At 37.4% G+C, this 19,541-nt stretch overlaps 1 protein-coding gene across 6 annotated transcripts; it reads right to left on the bottom strand.

The window, feature by feature from the left end:
* Nucleotides 1–1,071: 1,071 nt before the first annotated feature.
* SLC35A5 (solute carrier family 35 member A5) lies at nt 1,072–19,448 on the bottom strand. Of its 6 annotated transcripts, none has more exons than XM_017653449.3 (7): nt 19,239–19,448; nt 18,304–18,449; nt 14,516–14,614; nt 13,135–13,265; nt 10,512–10,579; nt 3,857–4,637; nt 1,072–2,546 (listed from the first exon to the last, which is right to left on the bottom strand). In XM_017653449.3, the coding sequence occupies exons 2-7, from the start codon at nt 18,428–18,430 to the stop codon at nt 2,478–2,480; spliced, it is 1,275 nt and encodes a 424-aa protein (XP_017508938.1). In that variant the 5' UTR covers nt 18,431–18,449; nt 19,239–19,448; the 3' UTR covers nt 1,072–2,477. The 6 variants fall into 6 exon arrangements, with proteins under 6 accessions (XP_017508938.1, XP_036873595.1, XP_036873596.1 ...); XM_037017700.2 differs by having other exon boundaries at nt 19,228–19,443; XM_037017701.2 differs by having other exon boundaries at nt 19,224–19,443.
* Nucleotides 19,449–19,541: the final 93 nt, after the last annotated feature.

The following is a 19,541-nucleotide window of genomic DNA, read 5'->3' on the forward strand; positions in this document are numbered from 1 at the left end:
CCTCGGCTACCTTTCCCTCTATACGCAATACCCATATCTTGCTTCCCCTCAGGATCAGTTTAGGCACATAGCTGGAGGAAAGTTTGGTCCTAGGACCAAAGACAGAGCTGGAACCAGGCCACGAGAGGCCATACTTGTGGTCCAACCAAAGGCTATTCAGAAACTCTGAAGGGAGCAGATTTAGTGCTTTCCTAGGGTCATAACTGCTTAGGAGGGAATCTGAAACCAGGAAGTAACTTAGAAATCACTTAGCCCAACTTCTGTACCAATGAAAGAATCTCTTTGAAAACATCCTGATAATACACTCTCTCCCTAAAATCTTCAGGGATAGAGAATTTACTACCCCCTTCCACAGGCCTCTTCTGTTGAAATCTATTATCTGTGGGGTGAGACTTCCTTATAAGGAAAGAACAACCATCACCTTGTGACTTTCTCTATGGTTTGGTTCTTGGAATCTGCTTCATTTTCCATGTGACCACTGTTTTTCCAGCCAAGTCACACACTTGACTCCAGGAGCTCCTAAGGCAATAGGAAATGATTTCTCGACCCCTCACCTTCTAGGGATTCTCCTTTTAAAACAGCACGACCCACAAAATACTTCAATGCATCCACATCAGAACTAGTTCCAGCTCTTTCTCTCTTATTAATTGCTAAGTTAACACAAGTAAACCTTATTTTGGGCAACAAGTGCTTTCTGAAAAAGAAAGTGAAAAAAGTAATTGTCGGTAAGAAAATCAAGCTCCATGAACTAGCAGAATCTGCTATTGAATGTATTCAGTAGGTAATACCTTTGCAAATACTGTAATTTTATCTGCTTTGTAAGATAAGTAGTTTTGTATGATAGACTGCCTAAAAGTGAGGCCTTCCTATACTTGACTTTCCTTACCTTTAAAATGAATTGCCGATAATGGTGTAATCTTCCTTTTCACAGCTCTGATGGCATGCCTATAAGGTGAACAGTTGTGTTATTCTCAGAAATCACAGAAAATTTTAAGTTATTTTTTGCTTTATTTTTTAAAATTAGAAGAATTCTGCATCCCACCACATATGACAGAACAGCGATGCAAGATACAGGGTTAATAATTATTTTATTTATCAATTTCTACCAACTCTTGCCAGTCATATTATTCTGGATATCACAGTATCACAGATGGATATGTTAATAGTATTATCAGATGTTCATCTGTATGAAAATCAGGGGCAAAAAGAGATACAGGGAATGCATGAAAATGGCACCTACAGCTCACATTTACAGTGTAGAGCTCTGTAAATACACAGGCCTATGAGTGAAACCTGACTGTCTTAACACTACCCAGCTGCATGACCTTGGGCAAGTCACTTCTTTTGTCGCTGTTAAATTATCTGTCACCTGACTGCTTCACTTCAGAGAGTCAACTGGCTGCAAATGCGAAAATACCTTGAAAAATAACACCCACCTAAAGTGTGAAATATTATTACTGTAAAGTGCTTCATTTATTACTAGCGTTCTTCCTTTTAGAGTAATACTATTCATATTTCCAGATTCCATGTTTGTTTGCCGAATGACCCTTTTAGGCATTAGGTCTTTCTGACCACCTGGTATGATTCTGAAGCCAGTGTTTCAACTCTTAGGAACAGGATATGATATAGAGATAGATATACAATCATAAATTCTAGTTAATAACACAATGAAAAATTTATGAGTTCTCCAAAATAAATAATCCAAGAGTAGAGGTCAAACTGAGGAGAAGAAAACCTACTATTACTTGCATAAGTGATTTAAAATACGAATGATAATTGTGGTGATTGGGAAACAACTTCCACCTAAATTGAAGCTTATTTGTGTAGAAAAATATCAAAAAATAATCACTAAAAATCAAATTCCCTATGTATTCCTAAAAATTAAAATAGTAAGATTTTGTTTCTGAAAAAACTGTTTGTAGCAAAATATTTAGCACAGGCTACATTACCCCCCAATCAATGTAGTTCCTTCAACCCAGTTTTTTAAGAGTCACATTGCTTTTTAATTGCAAAATGAGTACCTCTAGGGCCTCAAAATTCAAGAGATAACCTAGGTGATATTTATAATAACAAGGAAAGACTTTGGCATGCAGAGTAGAACTACATAATTATGAGTATCTGGCAAACTGATCTCTATTTATATATTTATAGGGTAAGCCTAACATGATTACTACAAGGTTTTAGGAATCTTGGAGGACAAAGAAAATAATTTATGAATATATCGTTTTGACTTATCAAGTACCAGGCCATTAATGCATCCTTGCAGACTCCAGACTATTAGTCTTAACATCAGTTCCTTAGGACTTTTTAGCCTTTGGGTACTCTAAGCTTTGGATGGAACTATTTAGAGAGTAGTTAGATATATGCCAAAAGCATTATGCTTCAGAATTCTTGGTTTATCAAAATGAAAAGACAAGTATCACACATGCTGAAAATGTAAAAAGTTTTGCAAGAGCTGCCAGCTATTGTGGTACCAATTAGAAAGTATCTTCGTCTGACTCAATATCACTCTTTGGTTTGGTCAGTCTTTCCAGTTCTTCTCCATCCTAAAAGGAAACATGAAATTAGTTATTACTTAAAACAAAATTTAAAAATCGCAGCATTTTTAATGATTACTAAGGAGAAAACTTACTAACAAATCATGGATTCAACTTCACTAGGTTACAAATATAATCTGGTCAAATGAAATTAAATAAATACTTAAGTCCTTTTAAAGTTAATTTTAGACATATAATGAGATCATGAAAAACTAAAACAGATCTGAGGACCTGAATTTCAGTTAACATGCGCACAGTACAGAGCGCTCTCTGCTGGTCTTGAAGGGAAATGTCTAAAGGTTGTAGAAAAACCTATTAACTAGGCTGTTACCGAAATTTATTTTCTTTTACCCAAAAAGAAAGGCAAGCCATATTATCAGACCATCGGAGAAGAATACAGGAGTTTTGGGTCTATACTCCAAATGAGATCAGGGCATTCGGGACCCAAGCGTCTAACTTTATCTTAAGAACCTACTGTATCACCATTTCAGATGCATAACTGAGGGAAGCTCTGTCTGACTGTAGTTGGAACATTCATTGTATGGAATATTTTGTATTTTGTGTGTGCATGAGTTTTTAATTGAAAGCTAGGTAGAGGAGTCTGTTTTTTCTTTTACTGAAACATATATTTAACTTCTTGCTTGAATCTCCAAAATATCATTATTAATTTGCTGATATCATGGCTGACAGACCTTCCTAAAACAATTATAAGCAACTGGCAGAATAACGGCATGATTATTTTTCTAGGAGATATTTCTCTATTTTTAGACATCCTTCTTAGTGAGACAAACAAGGCCTACCCTTCTGGTACACTGGGGTTTGAGTTAAGAGCAGGGGAGATCAAGCCAGGCTTTCCACTTAACATTTAACAAGACTAATGTTGAAGATCACCTTCTCTTATGAATAAGGCTTACTTCCCCAACAATGGAAAAGTGGAAGGAGTAATGGACTGGGAGTCAGACCTCATGGGTTCAGTACCAGTTCAGGCACTTGCTGTCTGTAAACCAGTTAGCCTGAGTCTGTTCTTCACTTGTAGAACTAGGGAGAATGGACAAGATAATATATGAGGCAGCTTCCAGCTCTGTGACTCTAAATTTTGAGTCCACTAACACATAAGGTGGCTTATGTTTAATCTCAACCTGACAGCATTATGATGAGCCCTTGCACAAGTAAGTCCAAAGAATGTTTGTTGAATGATTTTTAAAAGTCACAGAGATCCGACACAACCTTTGTAAGTCAGCACTGATCTTTCTTTTCTTGTATACCCATGCTTTGAGTTTGGGAAGAACAGGCAAAAGGCAGCATCATCACAAACTCACCCCACTGGATCGCTCCCAGAGACTGCCACTTAGACCTCGGATCCTTTCTTGCCTAGGAGCATATTCCAGGTCTTGAGGCTTGCTAGCATTATAAATAAATATGGAAAGAAGAACTGATGGGGCTTCTAGAAAAAACTCCATGGAGGGTCTGAAGTCAAAGACCAGGACAGACACTGTTGTGATAATGACAGTGGTGACCTGGGCCATCATGACATGGAACATATTATCCAGAAACTTCAGAATAAAAGCAACAGAGAGGCCCTGGAATGCAGTTACAAAAATTAGGACAACTGAAAATGCATTGTGGCCATAAAAAAACCCACAGTTCTTAATCTGATCACGGTTACTGCTCTGAAAGCCCAGGGTCAGTCCATTAAAAAGAATGCCAAAGAAATAGAGTTTGCTGTTCTGTATGAAGATGTTGTCAGTGAGCTGGTTACCTTCCTTCAATATCTTTTCATTATAGATATTGGCCATTGAAGAAATAAAACACTGGACTATAATAAGAATATGGCCCAAACCAAGACGGATGTGACTGAAAACACTGGCTGTTGTATTCCACTTGGCTTCAGAAAAACTCCACTCCTTTAATGTGCAATTGTCTCTTCTGGGACACTTATTTCTGAAAAGGCGGCAGGAATTGGATGGGCTGAAGAAGGCATCATGATGAAATCCATGTCTTGCCAGGTTATGCTGTGAGGTTCCAGTCCCTCCAGTGAGGGCCACAATAGACAGAAACAGAATCAGGAGGGAAGCCCACTGTATCCAGTTTAGATGTCTCCTGTTCAAAGATTAAAAACAAGATTTTACTACTGGCTTTCCCCCCTCCCATATCAACTGTAAGCTCAGACAGACACTTGAGTACTTGGTTAAATAAACTGTAGCCAGCTTTTGCTAGCATTCCCAATTCAAGTTCAAAGGAAAACTGTTGGTGTCTCTGCTTCTTAAACTTGGTATTTTTATTCACTTTTGTTAACTGTCCCTGAGACCATTCAGTCATCTCTCCCCACTGTAAGTTTCCTTTTAACCTATAGTTTTAACTAAGCCTCCTTTCTATCTCCAGAGGTGATATTGGACCTTTGGAACAGTAACTTTAAAATCTAACTATGAAGCTATGGCAGAGATTCTCAGCCTGCTTTCCAGAACCAGAATGTGAAGAGCTTCAGAAATCTGTGAATCCTTGCAGTGTGTGCCAAAGCTGCTATATAGTTGAATTCCCAGCCCTCTCCCAACCCCTAGGAGACCCTTGAAAACTGTCAAATGCTTGGTGGCTTTCTTCTTCCTTCCTTCTTCCTCCCTCCCTTCCTTCTTTTCTCTTTCTCTAAAAAATAAACTTCTGAAATACAGAAGATATATTTTTATCATTCCATCTTGCAGAATCATTCAGTCCAACAGACACTAAGCAGCTACTATGTGCCAGGCACCCGAGGGAGGTAAAGACACCTTGATCTCCATCCTCAAGGAACTTACACTTTAATATAGGGAGACAGCCATGAAACTAAATGATGACAACATAATGTGTGACAAGTGATAAATGGAACGGAAGTACAGTGAGGAAGGAGCACCTGAGTCTGTAAATGGAATCAGGTATTGCTTCAAAGAAGAAATAACACTTGAGCAGAAAGATGAAAAATAAACTGGAGTTTGCCACGTAAAAAGGGAATTTGTGATATATCCAGGCAGAGGGAAGAGTCTGCCAGCCAGAATGCACACTGTTAACTAGGGGACGAGTAGCTGACTCAGGGTGGAGAAGACACGAAGACCTTGGGAGGGGGGAACAAATCCTCAGAGATCATCTGGTAGGGCAAAGAAGAAGGACACACACACACACACACAGACACACACGGACACACACAAATTAACATATGCAAAGACATAAGTGCAAAGCAACAGGTAAGAACTGGAAGCTACAAAAATCTCAGAACATTTATTGAGCACCTATTTGGAGTTAGGCACTCCTGTTTTAAGGGAGAAAACACTGCTCTGAGAGGTTAGCTGACTTCCCTAAGGTCAAGCATTTATGAAAGAGCAAGGAAAGGATCTGAGCCATGGTTTTGTATGCCTTTGTTCTGGACTAATGCACCTCTTAAGTATAGTTCTGAGTTTCCAGGGTGCAAATACAGGAAGATGTGTCTGATTTTGCCAGTGCCTCCATAGAGCTTCATGCTTTGAAACTGCTAAACGCACAGACTGGCTTAGGTAAGACCACACCTATGCACACAATCATATACTTTCGAATAACCAGATATGGCACTTGTGATGTGCTCAACAGAGCCCTATGCCACGAGGCCAGAAACTGAACCAGTTACATAAATTACTAAAGGTGCTACTGGTACACTAAGTGGTAGAAAACAAATCGAATAGAAACAGAAAAGACAGATGAAAAATGAGTGCCCAATTTATAAAAATCATATATTGTATATATAACCAATTATTGTCTATCAAGACAGATGAGGCAATGACCTAGTTCCTTTAGAAGTTTTCAATTCTGACAGCCACAGAGTTTCCATTAATTCTGACACTGAGTAAAAGGAATCTAAGGAAACAAAGTCTTAAACAGGCTAAATGGTACCTTGCTGCAAACAATTACTCATCCAAGGTGTTGTTCTAGGGAACATAAAAATTACTAAGGGTTAAGCTGGAAATGTTAGATTTTCAGCAAAGAAAATAAAGCTTAATAAATTATCTTGTAAAGTTGACTGTTTGTGGCTCTTAGAAATGAAATGACTGTGCATAGAAGAGTTTGTTTGCTCTTCCGAGTTTAGTGGGTGCAACAGTAGAAACTCACTTTACTGATCTCTCCATTGCCCCAGTAAAACGCTCATTGATTCTCAGAGCTGAACACCTTACACTGCAAGGCCAGCTCAGGGCCTCTTCTCCCAAGCCAGCTGGGTTCCCATAGAAAGGCTCTATTCCTGTGTTTTTGTCAGGTAACATCATTACTTAAATAAAATGATACATTCTGAGTGAAAGAAAAGGATCAATGTTTTTATGAAAACTAAGTTGAATGCTTTGGGAAGATTAATTAAAAGGCAAATCACAAGATAAAAAACTGACTTCAAATTAGGTATAGGTGAGCTAATTTCAAGACTAGGGAATGGATAATAAAAATAAAAAAAAATCTACTTTAAAAAGTATTTTTAAGGACATGCTCTCTTTTAAAGAAATGGAAACTAGAATCGATTCTAATGTAGAATGTAGAAAGAAGAAGCCAAAGAACTCTAAACCAGTAAGCCGTACACATACTCAAAGGAAAGGCCCTGTCTCTTCATGAAAGAATGACTGGACATTTATTTATGTATCCGAAGTTAAACTGTTTAAAGTATGTGTTTTAAAAAAATGATTCTCCACTTTCAGTCTTCCTAGTAACTAAACAATTAAGTCCAAACTGTTACATAAGAGCATCTATGCCATATTTGGTGGTAATAAACCAAGGCAACACATAAAAATAAGTTGTAAGACTCACATGACTGCTATGTTTTTAAGAAATTGTGCATAATATTTTTCTTAGTATCACAGAAAATGACCAGAGGCAGATTTATAATGAGAAATTATAAAAAAAGATTTATCAAATGAATGATTTTATAGAAATACTTGTATTACTGAGTGGCATTTTTATTTTTCTGCTGCTTTGGAGAAAAAGTAAACTTTACTATAACTCCTAAGACAACTATGATATTTCAAATGCATTTTTTAATGATTTGTTTTCCACAGTTTCTCTGAGTATATCAGAGCAACATATACATTCTTTAGGTAAAGTAAGCACTGGTTTGATTATCTTTTGCCCCTAAATCTCAATGTTCAGGGTGATACTATTATTTCCTAAAGCCTAAGCACACATGATTAGACAATTTGCCAAGCCTTAAGAGCAAACCAGTAATGCTTTAGGCATAATGCCCACCACCAGTCTCCACTCTGAACCAGTGGCTATACTTCAAAGAACAAATCTATACATTCACATGGGGTTTCTCTAGAAAACACAGTAAGACATTTGGATAGTGATATATTTCTTTTTTCCCACTTTCAAAGTCTTCCAAGTAATTCTCACATTAGTCACTGGACTTATTTGTTCCTACCTGTGAGCCTTATATTCCTTATCAGTATGGAAAAGGTATTTGATGGCTCTGTGAGAGTCAAGTAAGTTATATAAGACAACAGCTCTACTATTGCAAGTGAAAAGTGAGTTATTTACAGCAAACAAGTTAAGAATATGTGATAGAATTCAAGAGGCTACTCCTAGGTCAAAATTTTAATGCCATGGGCAAAAGACCAGCAGATGATTCACATAGATCAAACAGGGAAAAAACAATCAAACAACCTACACCACCACCAGCAAAAAAGATCAAAATATAAGAAAGTTGAATTTAAAATGTAATAATAGATACTTAAAAGACAGTATTAGATTTATTGTCATATTATTTTAGCTCTATTAAGAGTAGCATCAGTGCTGACTTGTGAATGGGTCCAATAAAGACCCCCTCTGGGAGCAAATATTCCAAATTTATTATGGAATAAAATACTCCATATTAAAATTAAAAAAATGGATTTTTACCATCTTTAATACAAATAACTCCCAAAGATTCAAACCAGAGATATTAGCAACAAACATGTCTAAGAATCAATATTACTGCTCCAACTATTAAGATAAAGTATGTGGAAATTTTTTTTGAACTCTAGTTCTTAAGTGTTATTAAAACTAGCAGAAACATAATACAATAATTAATAGTATTAAAAGCAAACAAAGTTTACAGTATAGATTTGTTTTTGGTAGTACACTAAGAATTAGCTTTCTTATACAAATGAGTAAATGGTTAAAAACTTAATGGGACCATCTTTGCCCACAGTGTCAACGCTCCAGCACTAAGCCTGACAGGTGCAGCTCATTTCAAGCTGGCCCCTCTGCTCCTAACCCTGCCCCATCTCCAGCAGATGTGCCCTCCCCTACAAAGGGAGCTGCCTAACCCTGCAGTATGCTCAGCTTCTCTGGAACTGGACACATCTACTGATGAACAGATAAAAACTGCTCCTGCCAGCTGGGTCATTGTGAGGTTAAACTGAAACAGCAGAGAAAGGCTCTCAACTAATATGGCTCAGGGGAATCCCTAGTATGTTTTCTGGTTGCTACCTGGTGGAGAACCTCCCCCAGGTTGCCTTCAAAGCAAGCTGGCCAGCCCTGGGTAGGGCCTTTCTGAGGCTTTCTGTGGCTCCTTGACTGGCCACATAGCCATGGCTCATGCTCTGGAGTAAATTAAAACAAGAGACCCACTGGCACAGCTATAGCTACAGGCCCATTTAACATCAGGCAACACATACTTTACATCTTCTCCTTGGTAAATTCAGTTTTAGACTGATGTAATTTTGACATAATACTTATGTCAAATGCCTATATGAAAAAGTATAACACCGTATGTACCTACACTGTCATTTCACAGGAAAAAAATTTTTTACTTTAAAAAGACAAGTTTTTGAGACCCCTTTATTAAACAGTGATCTTTTCATTATGTGTCAAAGCCAACTTTCTTTTTTCTTCATGGAAGTGCATCTCTAATTTTATCACAGCAATCAATATAAAGATGTTATCATCTACATATATTTTCTCAGAAGCCAACTTTTTATAAGTGACTTTCCTGTTGATTTTAAAGACTAAAACATTTTTAGAATAGCATTCTTTAACTTGGTAGTTGAACTGTTTTCATAAATAAAATGAACATATTGCAGAAGCAAATTTCTGTATACTCTAATATTTAAACTGAGCAAAATGTAATGTTCATTTTTTTCCTCTCTCTCACATCAACCATTAAATTGAATGTTTCTCCAGGGTTAAAGAAAATCTTTCAGAAATTCCATATAATTGATGAACTCAATGCATCTTGGATTCAGCAAGTATTTACTGAGTTCTTATGTACCAAGACATTCATAACACAGCACACTGAGAAACAAGAAATTGAAAGAGAAGTGAACATAAAATTAACAACAACAAAAAAACAATCACAACAATATAACAAGAAGTTGATTTTATTTTTTTCATCATCATTACCAAGTCACAAATTAAACTGGAGTTAAGCATATAGATCCAGTATCACCTTAGGACATCTGGCTTTTGCTATGCAGCACAGACTATTTACTTAAAAATGTTTATTTTATTCAAAGGTCCTCCCAGAGATAGGAAAGACTGGTGATAGCATTTTTAAAAGCTTAAAAATCTATCATTTCCATTATTGTAATTTTGAGACCATCTCAAGTAGTTTAATAAAAATTTTCCATCTCCAAACTCCAAATAACAAATGTATTAACAATTTTTAGGAACTTCTTGGTTCCCTATTAAATGTATAGAGATTCTGGAAAAAAAAAAAAGCTGATGGATTCTGTGGTGGAAATCTGGCACTAAATTTCAAATACTACTTATGCTAATTATCTTTTTTTTTTTTGAGATGTTAAGAAACAACATTTCGTACACCTAACTACAGAAGATTTAGACAGGCTAGCACTGCAGCTGCTTTCTAGGTGGGTCAAACAATTTGCCCAATACATAAAGCCAATTAGGAATAAAATCCTGGCCTTGGGAGTCAGTGGGTTCAGTGCTCTGGGTATATCATCTGAAACAAGGCCGAGCCGTTTTAAAGTACGATACATGCTTTCACAGCAAGTTACTTACTTCAGCACTATCCTGAATAGAAGAGCTGTTGTTATAATGCTAAAATTTGAGAAGATAACAGCCATGGCCTAGAAAGAAAGAGAAGATAGAGTTACCATCCAAAGTAGTGACCTCAGAAATCTCCCGGTTGGTTCACCTAACAAAAAAAGCTTTTCGGTCAAAAAAGCAAAGGGGTTTAGGGCACCTATTTCACTAGAGGATTAAATTCCATTTTTATTGCTTGTTAAATTTATGCAGATATGATCAAATTTTTGAAAATGTTTTAATTCAGTAAATGCCTGTGTAAATACTCTGTATGCACAGATTTGGAAATACTTATTAACGCCAAAGGTTCAGGTCCAGAAATAACAAGTTACTATGCTTATGAAGCATACTTCTAAGTTCTTAGGGTGCTTTTTAGACTTTTCATATTCTATAGGTAGAGAGAAGGCAGGTACTATTAGGCCCATTTATACATTAAAAAATTAAGGTATAGGTGTCTTTACTTTTCCAGGAATTGAATCAATATTCCTGGCTGAATTCAACACCAGTGACTCAACACCAAACTCATATTTGATAGTCCTTTGATTTATTCATTATTGTTCTAAATACTTAAAAATGTTAGCCAGATTCTATAGGGTTTATTTTTGTGAATTCAGTCATATGAGAGTATTAACTTGAACATGTATATATTTTGGCTCAGAAAGAATGAAATTTCATCACTGCTCCCCATAAATGGATCTGCTGATATTATTTTTAATAACAAATCCTACTCACTCTGCCTTCTTCCTCGCTGTCACTTTAAGTCAACTAAACCCCTAAGAGTATCCAGTCTTGTGTAACTAGCAAACATGGTGAATATGCAGCTGAATCAAAGAAATAAAGTAAATCCAATAAAAACTAGCAAAAGTTGCAAGAACACAACAGTGTTGTTTTTCCTTTGAATTTTTATGAGAATTGCTATTTTAAGGTTTTCTCAAGTGTCATTCATTCTCTGTAGACAGATGCTTGTGAAATCCTAGTTGGGAGAAGAGTAAGAGAAGACAAGGAAAGCAAGTAATTGGTAAGAGTGGGGAAGGGCTGACTTTGGCTGACCACAGTAATGTCACAGCAATGCACTGAACCAAGCAGCCTGGCAGCCTGGTGAATTCTGAAAACTCTTCCCACAAATTGTCTAGAATAAACAAAACACCAGAGCTCTCTGCTCCAAAATTTCCATGCATCTCTAACTCTTTCCAATTCGACTTGGGCACGACAATATACTAACTATACCATCTGATCTATTTTGTAATACCAGCGGTCATACACAATCAGGAAGGAAGGGCGCAGCAATAGGCTGAAAAAACAAGGAAGCTGCAATCTCAGGAAGCTGCAATCTTGCTTTGGTACTAGGGCTGTAAGAAACGGGTGTAAATTTAGAGCTAATCTGATGGATACATTATCACATACAATAAATATATGCTCATGGGATACAAAAAATTGTGTTGTTGTTTACATGAATTCTCAAATCTGAAAAACAAAGTAGAAGTAAGAATGTAGGAGAGGACACATTCTGGATGGATGAACACTTAATAACAACATGGATCACAGAGCTGAAAAGAACTTCAGGTGATCACCTGCCCAGGTGCCTGCCTTCGGGTTGGTATGGTAACAGTATTCTGTTTTACAGAAGAGCACTTGAAGCTTCTAAATTGTGCAGAAGAATCAAACTCCTATTTTCTACTACAGTGCTCTGTTGACCCTTTTTGTCCCACTCTCAAACTGACTGGCTATATTCAAGAGGATTCACACAGATGACTTATGCCAATAAAAATCCTGTTAATAACCCAAATGCTTGAATTTATTCTTTAAAGAAACTTAATACACATTTTTGAAAAAATGGCAACAGAAATATGTACTTTACAAAATATTAGGGAAAATATGCATAAAACCCAAAGTGAGTAGTAGGTAAAAGCAGAAGACCAAATTTTTGTTCTGATCACTAATGGCTCTCTAAATTGGCATGGAGGATGCCAAGAGAGATTAAAAATAGTCCTAGTATCATCAGTCATAGATAGTATTTATAGCTGGGAGGCAAAAATCTCTAACCTTAAAGAACTTGTTGGTTAAATGATAGGGCTAACAGAAAAAAGGAAATCATATAAATAGAAGCCACATAAACTATATTAAAGCAGGTGTAAGAAAGAGTAGTGCACTATGTGTGTAATTTTCTGAGTTAATCATGGACATCATCTTGGAGGTCCTAGATGCTGAGCTTAGTATCAGAGGTTAACCATAGGATGGCCCCAAAAATAGGTGGCCTGATTCAGGTTACAGAGATGGCTGCAGATTCACTGGCCAGAGAGCAACTCCTCCCGAATAGTCAGCACAGCAATCTTTCACAAGGAGAGAGCCTGGCAAGCAGATTGGTAATTCAGCATTCGATGATTCTGGTCAAACCACAGGAAGGCTGGTGAGGGCAGTGAGAAACTAACAATGCCAAAGAAAATGATGGAAGGAAGGTAGGAGGGATGGAAGGGAGGGAGGGAAGAAAAGAAAGAAGAAAAAAGGGAGAGAGGGAGGAAGGAAGGTAAGAAAGAAAGAAAGACAGAAAGAAAGAAAGATTAGTTCTGGGATTCCTATTTTCTTTGTCATATTTACTTACAGGCTGCAGATAGGAAAGGATGTAGAAGACTATCAAATTATCCAGGAAATAAAGAAAGGCAGGAATGGACCACTTTATGAAATTAGAGAATTCCTTCCAGGAAGCACATCTCAGGTTTCTACTTTGATGATCTAAAGAAAGAAATGCAGCAATAAATAATCTTAATGAGAATACCCATATTTTTAGAAAGGTAAATTGTATTTGATTACTGATATAATTCTTTAAAAAGGGCTTTAAGAATTTGCTTCCATCAGTGACTATTAGCTGTAAGAAATCAAAGACCTTACAGCATTTCATTATTGTCTATTTCTTCAACCTCCCACCAGGCCCCACACTGACAATCAACCACCACCTTAGGAATACTGATTCTCCTAATTTCTGTTAACTTGAGATAGAAGTATCACTTAAAGCCATGCAAGATACATGTATGGTTTCTCTCACTATTATAAGAGACTAAAGCTAAGAAAAAAAGCAACAAGTTAGAATAAGTAGAAAAAAGTCAACCACTCATACTGGGATTTTTTTTTTCTTTAGGGGGACCAGAAAAGGGAGATACTAGGTGAACATTTATATAATGGGAGCAGAGAAAACTAATTTTTACTAATCCTCATATGTGTTATTACCCCTCTCAGATTTCCAAAAACTTAGAAAGATACTGTAACAGAGAATATTAAATAAAATAAAAAGATGAAAAGCAATTTAAGTATAAGCTATGCAAATAACACATGAATTGCATGAGATTAAGCAATGTTATTTCATTAACTAGAAATTTTGTACAGATTGAAAGCCTTTAGTATTTAAGGAGATCTTCCTGGGTAAGCCCTTTAATACTCTAAATTCTGTGTCAACCTCATGTGGGAAGGCAGGTCAGAGAAATGAAAGAACTGAGTCTCAGTCACTGGATAACTAAGAATTAGCAAAAATTAAGGCCACAATAGGCCAGATGCTTTAGATTTGAGGCAGGGATTAGTATCTCTAATAGTTAATGAAACTGGAACTCGGGATAATCTTCCACAGAATATAATCTCTCTGACTCGAATGTACTATGCCACCTCCCCTGTAGGAAATGGGGACTGCTTTGTAATTTGCTATGCATTAAATCAGTAGCATTTTAAATGGCCATGAAATGGCCAGGACACTAGGAAACATGAGTTAAAAGTGCTGGCTCTGCCCCTTGTTTACCCAGCACTGCAAAGCACTTGCTCTTTGAGCCTGTTTCTCCACCTGCAAAACATGGGTAATTGTACCTATGTTTGTATCTTAGCATCCTTATATATAAAATTAATGAGCTAGACTAAATGTTATAAAATGTTCCTTCCAGTTCTAAAATTTTTTGATTCTGTGATTTTTAACAAATATATAGTACCATTTCAAGACTCACCTTTCTTTATAATCCAGAATGTCACAATTACACAGAAAACTAGCTTCACCAGTTCTGAGCACACATTCACAGTAGTTGGAAGATAATCATATTTGTTCTCTGGAATGTAATAGAAATGTTTTTTAACTTTTGTTCTATACAATGCTGATATACAGTTATTAATTTATATCTGTTTTTAAACTTAAAAGCTGGATTTTAATACTGGTATGTTAACGTTCATCTGGATGGCTTTACTCTTTGGGATTTTTTTAATCATTTCACCTGATGTATTAGCTATCCCTAGCCCATTCAGTATTTTATTACCCATGAATTTGATAAACATACCTCTCATGTTTTTATCCAAGTTGCTGATAAATATTCTGAGGAGGCAAAGGCTAGAGGCAAAAAAGCTCTGTGGCTTGGCATTAGAGACCACCTTCTAAACTGACTGTTAATTAAAAATCAGGGCATGAGTAATCATGTAGCCATGAATTTACCTGGGTAAATCCTTACCTAATGCATGGATCCTCTTGTGTGCCTTTTTTCCCTTGCTCTGTTTGTGATACTAACTCAGAATTTTCCAGTTTCATATCATGTTACACATAGAAAACAATACTTGTTTGCACTCTGGGTTAAATGTACACTGGGGTAAAAGATGGAAGCTACTTTTTAACAGGCAAATACTAAATTCAGTGGACATTTAAAAGAGGCAAGAGGCACCTGGCCCAGGATTCTGGCTGCCTCTAGCGCTGAGAGGAAATGCTCTCACACTACCAGACGCATTGATGAGTTGAGATGCTACAGCCTAACTTACAAGACAATCTAATTAGGAAGTGAGTTTGGTTAGCACACTTGGGTCTTAGCTGTCTTGTCTATTCTAAATGCTCACAAACAACTTGCTGTATAATTTCCTGTGGACAAACATGAACTTCATTAAGTACTATTTTGAGGAATGCATTTTTCCTCCTTTTGAAAACATTTGCTTATTTCCCTTGGTCTTCAACATTAAAAACCAAACTGGCCAAGTAGAGAGGAAAAATACCAATTTAACATTCTTTCTACCCAGAACACCTTTTCTTCTTCTTTTCTGTGGTTTCCCTTGACCTTCTCAACCCAAGCAAAATCAATCCTTTATTCATCTCTGAACCTGTAGCACTACCTATAAACGTCTATTAATAGGACTTGCAACAATGTATTATACTTATGTTTGATGTCTATGTCTTGCCCTTAGAATGTAAGCTCCTTGCCAGAAGGAAACCATGTTATCTTCACATACCTGGCAGTTAACATATTCTGCACTTAATAAATGTCCACCTGAATTTAGTATGCTTGTTAAAAGTTCCTCCATCATTCAAAGTCTAGTTAAAACATCTCCTCCCTTTTCTGAGCTTAGAGTGAAATCACACTCTAATATTCTTCAACAATACTTTGCATTGATCTCATCTCTATCGTGATACACACAAGTGAATATGAACATACAAGAAGGATGTGGGGGGCTTTAGGTTACAACTCTCAAACTCATCACTGCTCTTTGACTCACATTTTTGCTTTTATTGCTTTTTTTCCTTGTATTTCTCTCATGGTTGATCCCAGCGTGTTTTAGCATCCTGCAGGACCTCCTCCCACTCACCTTCTGGCAACACTCACACCTGATCTACATTACATCCATCTTTACTGCTCTCCCTTTAGTCCCAGAGAAAGGGGCCATGGCTTCACTATGACCATTCTCCCCTTTAAAACTTGCCCTTCTCTTCAGGAACTGGCCCAGTAAGTATGTCCTCTGGCTTCGGTAGATCTCCTTTATCATTCTATGAACTGGCTTCCTCCCCTTGACCTGTAGGTACGCTCAAAAATCTCCTATCTGAAAAATAAAATCTAAGATCCTACCCCTCTAAACACTACACTTCTTCTTCTCTCAATACAATACTGTCAGTATTCATTATCTGCACGTCACTCCCTTTCCATTCAGGTATTGTCCACAAGCAATCTGGTTTCTGACTCCACCACTGTATTCAAAGTATCTAGTCTCAGAGACAACATCTTCTATTTACTAATTCCAAAGGGCATGTTTTAATCCCTATCTTATCAATGACGTTTTAATTCCCCTTTAGTCTTCAAACTCATTTCCCTCCCTTTTATGAACCATGTGCATTTAGTTATCTTATTTCTCTTACGATTCCTTATTCACACCCTTCTGAGTGTCAACACGCCTGCTAAATAGCATGCCATGGAGTTCTGTTCTTCGTTCTTATTCTTCTCATTTTTCATGCTTACCTTGAATAAGCCCTTTGCTCCTAGGGTTTTAAATGTCAATTTAATATTAATGTTTTCACTAAACATATCTATGTGAATAAATACTTTCTGCTTATTCATTTAATTGGCATATTCTTTACATATATGAGGCACTAGCCTGTTGCATAGTGTGGTAAGGACATAGCTCCGGCCTCATGGAAGGTACAAACCAGAAACCTTTGAGCTACCTAATATTTCATCTCCCTTAATCTCCACATTCATCTATTCCCTGTATTTTCTATGTTTAGAATATTTCTTGAATCTATGTTCTCTTTTCTATTCCTATTTCCAAAGCCTTGACTGGTCATCATCTGTGACGTGAATTTGCAATAATCTCCTACCTCGCTACCTTGCTTCCAACCTCTTCCCTTTAGTCCATCCTTCACCCAGTTATAATAGTCTTTCTCCTTTTATATTCCTGTTCATAATCCTTCAAGTATTCCTTACGCTTAAGACTCTGGAGACTAGAAATAAAGTCCCAGCTCCTTGGCATGATATATGAAGTCCTTAACTATCTGATCATTAATTTCCCCCTCTGGCGAAGCACTTCTTGCCCTTCTCCTCCAAGTCCTTAAACTTTTCGCTCAGTAATTCTGAACTGCATGTTCTCACAATCCATCCTGCTTTTTTATGCATTTGTTCATTTTTAAAGGCTGTTTCTATTGTTTGGAATACCCCTGTCCACCTTCTCTTCTCACAGATCAAGAGTCATCTTATTCCCTGATCCCTTTGCACTCCATATTATCCTCTCCTAAACAGAACAGGGTAGAACGAACTCTCTCCTCTACACTATCTCTGCATTTTTGGGATTGCATTTATTATACTGCATTTTCATGTTTTATAATGTGTGTTCTAATAAACTGTGAGGTTTTGACAAAGAGGTCTGTCTTACACACTTTGAACCCTGCTACTAATACTTAGCCTAGTGCCTGACAAATGTTAAGTGGAGACTTATAAACACATCTGACTCCTCTAGCAGACCATTAAAGATCATGAGGTCATGATTTTACGTGGCAATAGCTAGTGAGAAATTCTTAACAGTTGTGTGGATTTAAGCTATTCGTTTAATACAAATTTTTACATGGGAAAAAAGATTTGAGTAAGTACTTATCAAAGCTAATAATCTGTACTGTCCCATTGATAGAGTAATTAAGACAGTACAAATACCAAGAGACTAAATATATACTTTTGTATATTTCAAAATAAGTTATAATTGTATATATTGCTACAGGCCCAGAAACACCTGTTGATTGAAGCAATTCTCAGATGCTATGATCTATTCCGTAAAGGTTTTGATTTTGTACTTGACCAATCCAAATTTCACTCAGCACCAAAAACTTTTCTTGCTAAGGAAAGAAAGTTTAAAGGATCAAATTTAAACAGGCTTTATCATTCACATAAAGCGGAGTACTTGAAAGGGTATTATTCTCATTTTATACATGGGGAAACCAAAAGACAGGACAAATAATGTGTGATTAGATGAAAATGCTCCATACATATTCCAAATTTTAACTTACCTTCATTGGCTGAGTATTTTACCAGTAGTATTCGACTGGAGCTTAAAGTAATGAATATGGCCCCTAGCAGGAATGTATACATTGCTGACAAGGAGCATAACACAGAATGACGACACTTGCTCTCCATTCCACTGGTTTTTAATTGCCTTAAAGAAGAACACACTCATGTACAACTCTGCTGGCAGATTAAGCATAAGACAAATATCACTGATTTTGTTAAGAAAAGTAAAGGAATTATTTAGTTGTCCAGCTATGGCTATATCAAAACCAAGGAAGTTGAGGAGTAAAAGAAACTTTGGGGAAAGGAAAAAGATTCAAAATTTTATAGGGAGGGGAATTCTAGAGACAAAAACGCCAGGGCCAGATTAGAAGTGCTGCCAAAACTAGCAAGCGAGTAACTGACACTTTGGGACTGCAGAATTCTGCAGAAAAGCAATTCTACAACTTTCATTCTTATTAGCAACTCTGGGCTAAGAAGAAAATTTGCATTTTTCTTCTTGGTAGCAGTTATTCCCCAAGAGGAGGAAAGGCGCTTGCTGGGAAAGACTTGCTTCCAATAATGACCAGTATGAAATACCTGAAACGCTGCTGTTAATTTATACTTAACTAGTGTTAGAAGTACTTTGAAAATCAATGACTCTTAAGGACTCCTTTCGGTATGTTGAGGACACTAAACTCTAGGCCAGGTAAGTAACTTGCCGAAAGCCTCCCAGTGTAAGGACAGCGCGCAAGACCTGGGGAGCTGGTGAGCGATGGGTATGAAATGCCAACAGCAACAGCCATTGGGCACAGGGGCCAAAGAAACAACTGCCCCATACGAGCAGGGCAGGTTCCCCTCCACAGTCAGGAAGACTTCTGCTCACACATGCGCAATATGGATCTACGGCGCCCTCCCTTCGCACGCACGCGCACTTCTTCACCTGCCAGACGGTTACCTTGGTCCCACAGAAGAGCTTCTAGTGGACACACATCCTAGAGCTGAGACAGTAACTGCCTAGCTCGGCAGCAGCAGAAGCTTTTATGGTCCATAGGCGGGGAAGCTATAGGGGAGAAAGAAACGCTAAAAAGCCCCTGCCCCCGGATCGTCTATTCCGGAACAAAAAGCACGATAAGGTCCCCACTGGTAAACAGACTTGGTGCCCATTGCGCAGGCGCACTAAGTGCTACGCTTCCGGAGGGCGGGGAGAAGCGACCGGATCCCGCCCCAGTGCGGCCTTTCTCGCATCACTTGCCAGGAG

The sequence above is a fragment of the Manis javanica genome, chromosome 3 (assembly GCF_040802235.1).
Source record: "Manis javanica isolate MJ-LG chromosome 3, MJ_LKY, whole genome shotgun sequence".
NCBI lineage: Eukaryota > Metazoa > Chordata > Mammalia > Pholidota > Manidae > Manis > Manis javanica.

Coding starts and splice junctions, on each gene's coding strand:
- SLC35A5 (XM_017653449.3), bottom strand. CDS start 18,430: ATGGAGAGCAAGTGTCGTCATTCTGTGTTATGCTCCTTGTCAGCAATG. Junction 4,638..10,511: donor CTATTCAGGATAGTGCTGAA/GTAAGTAACTTG, acceptor ATCTTTGAACAG/GAGACATCTAAACTGGATAC. Junction 2,547..3,856: donor TCTGGGAGCGATCCAGTGGG/GTGAGTTTGTGA, acceptor GTTTCCTTTTAG/GATGGAGAAGAACTGGAAAG.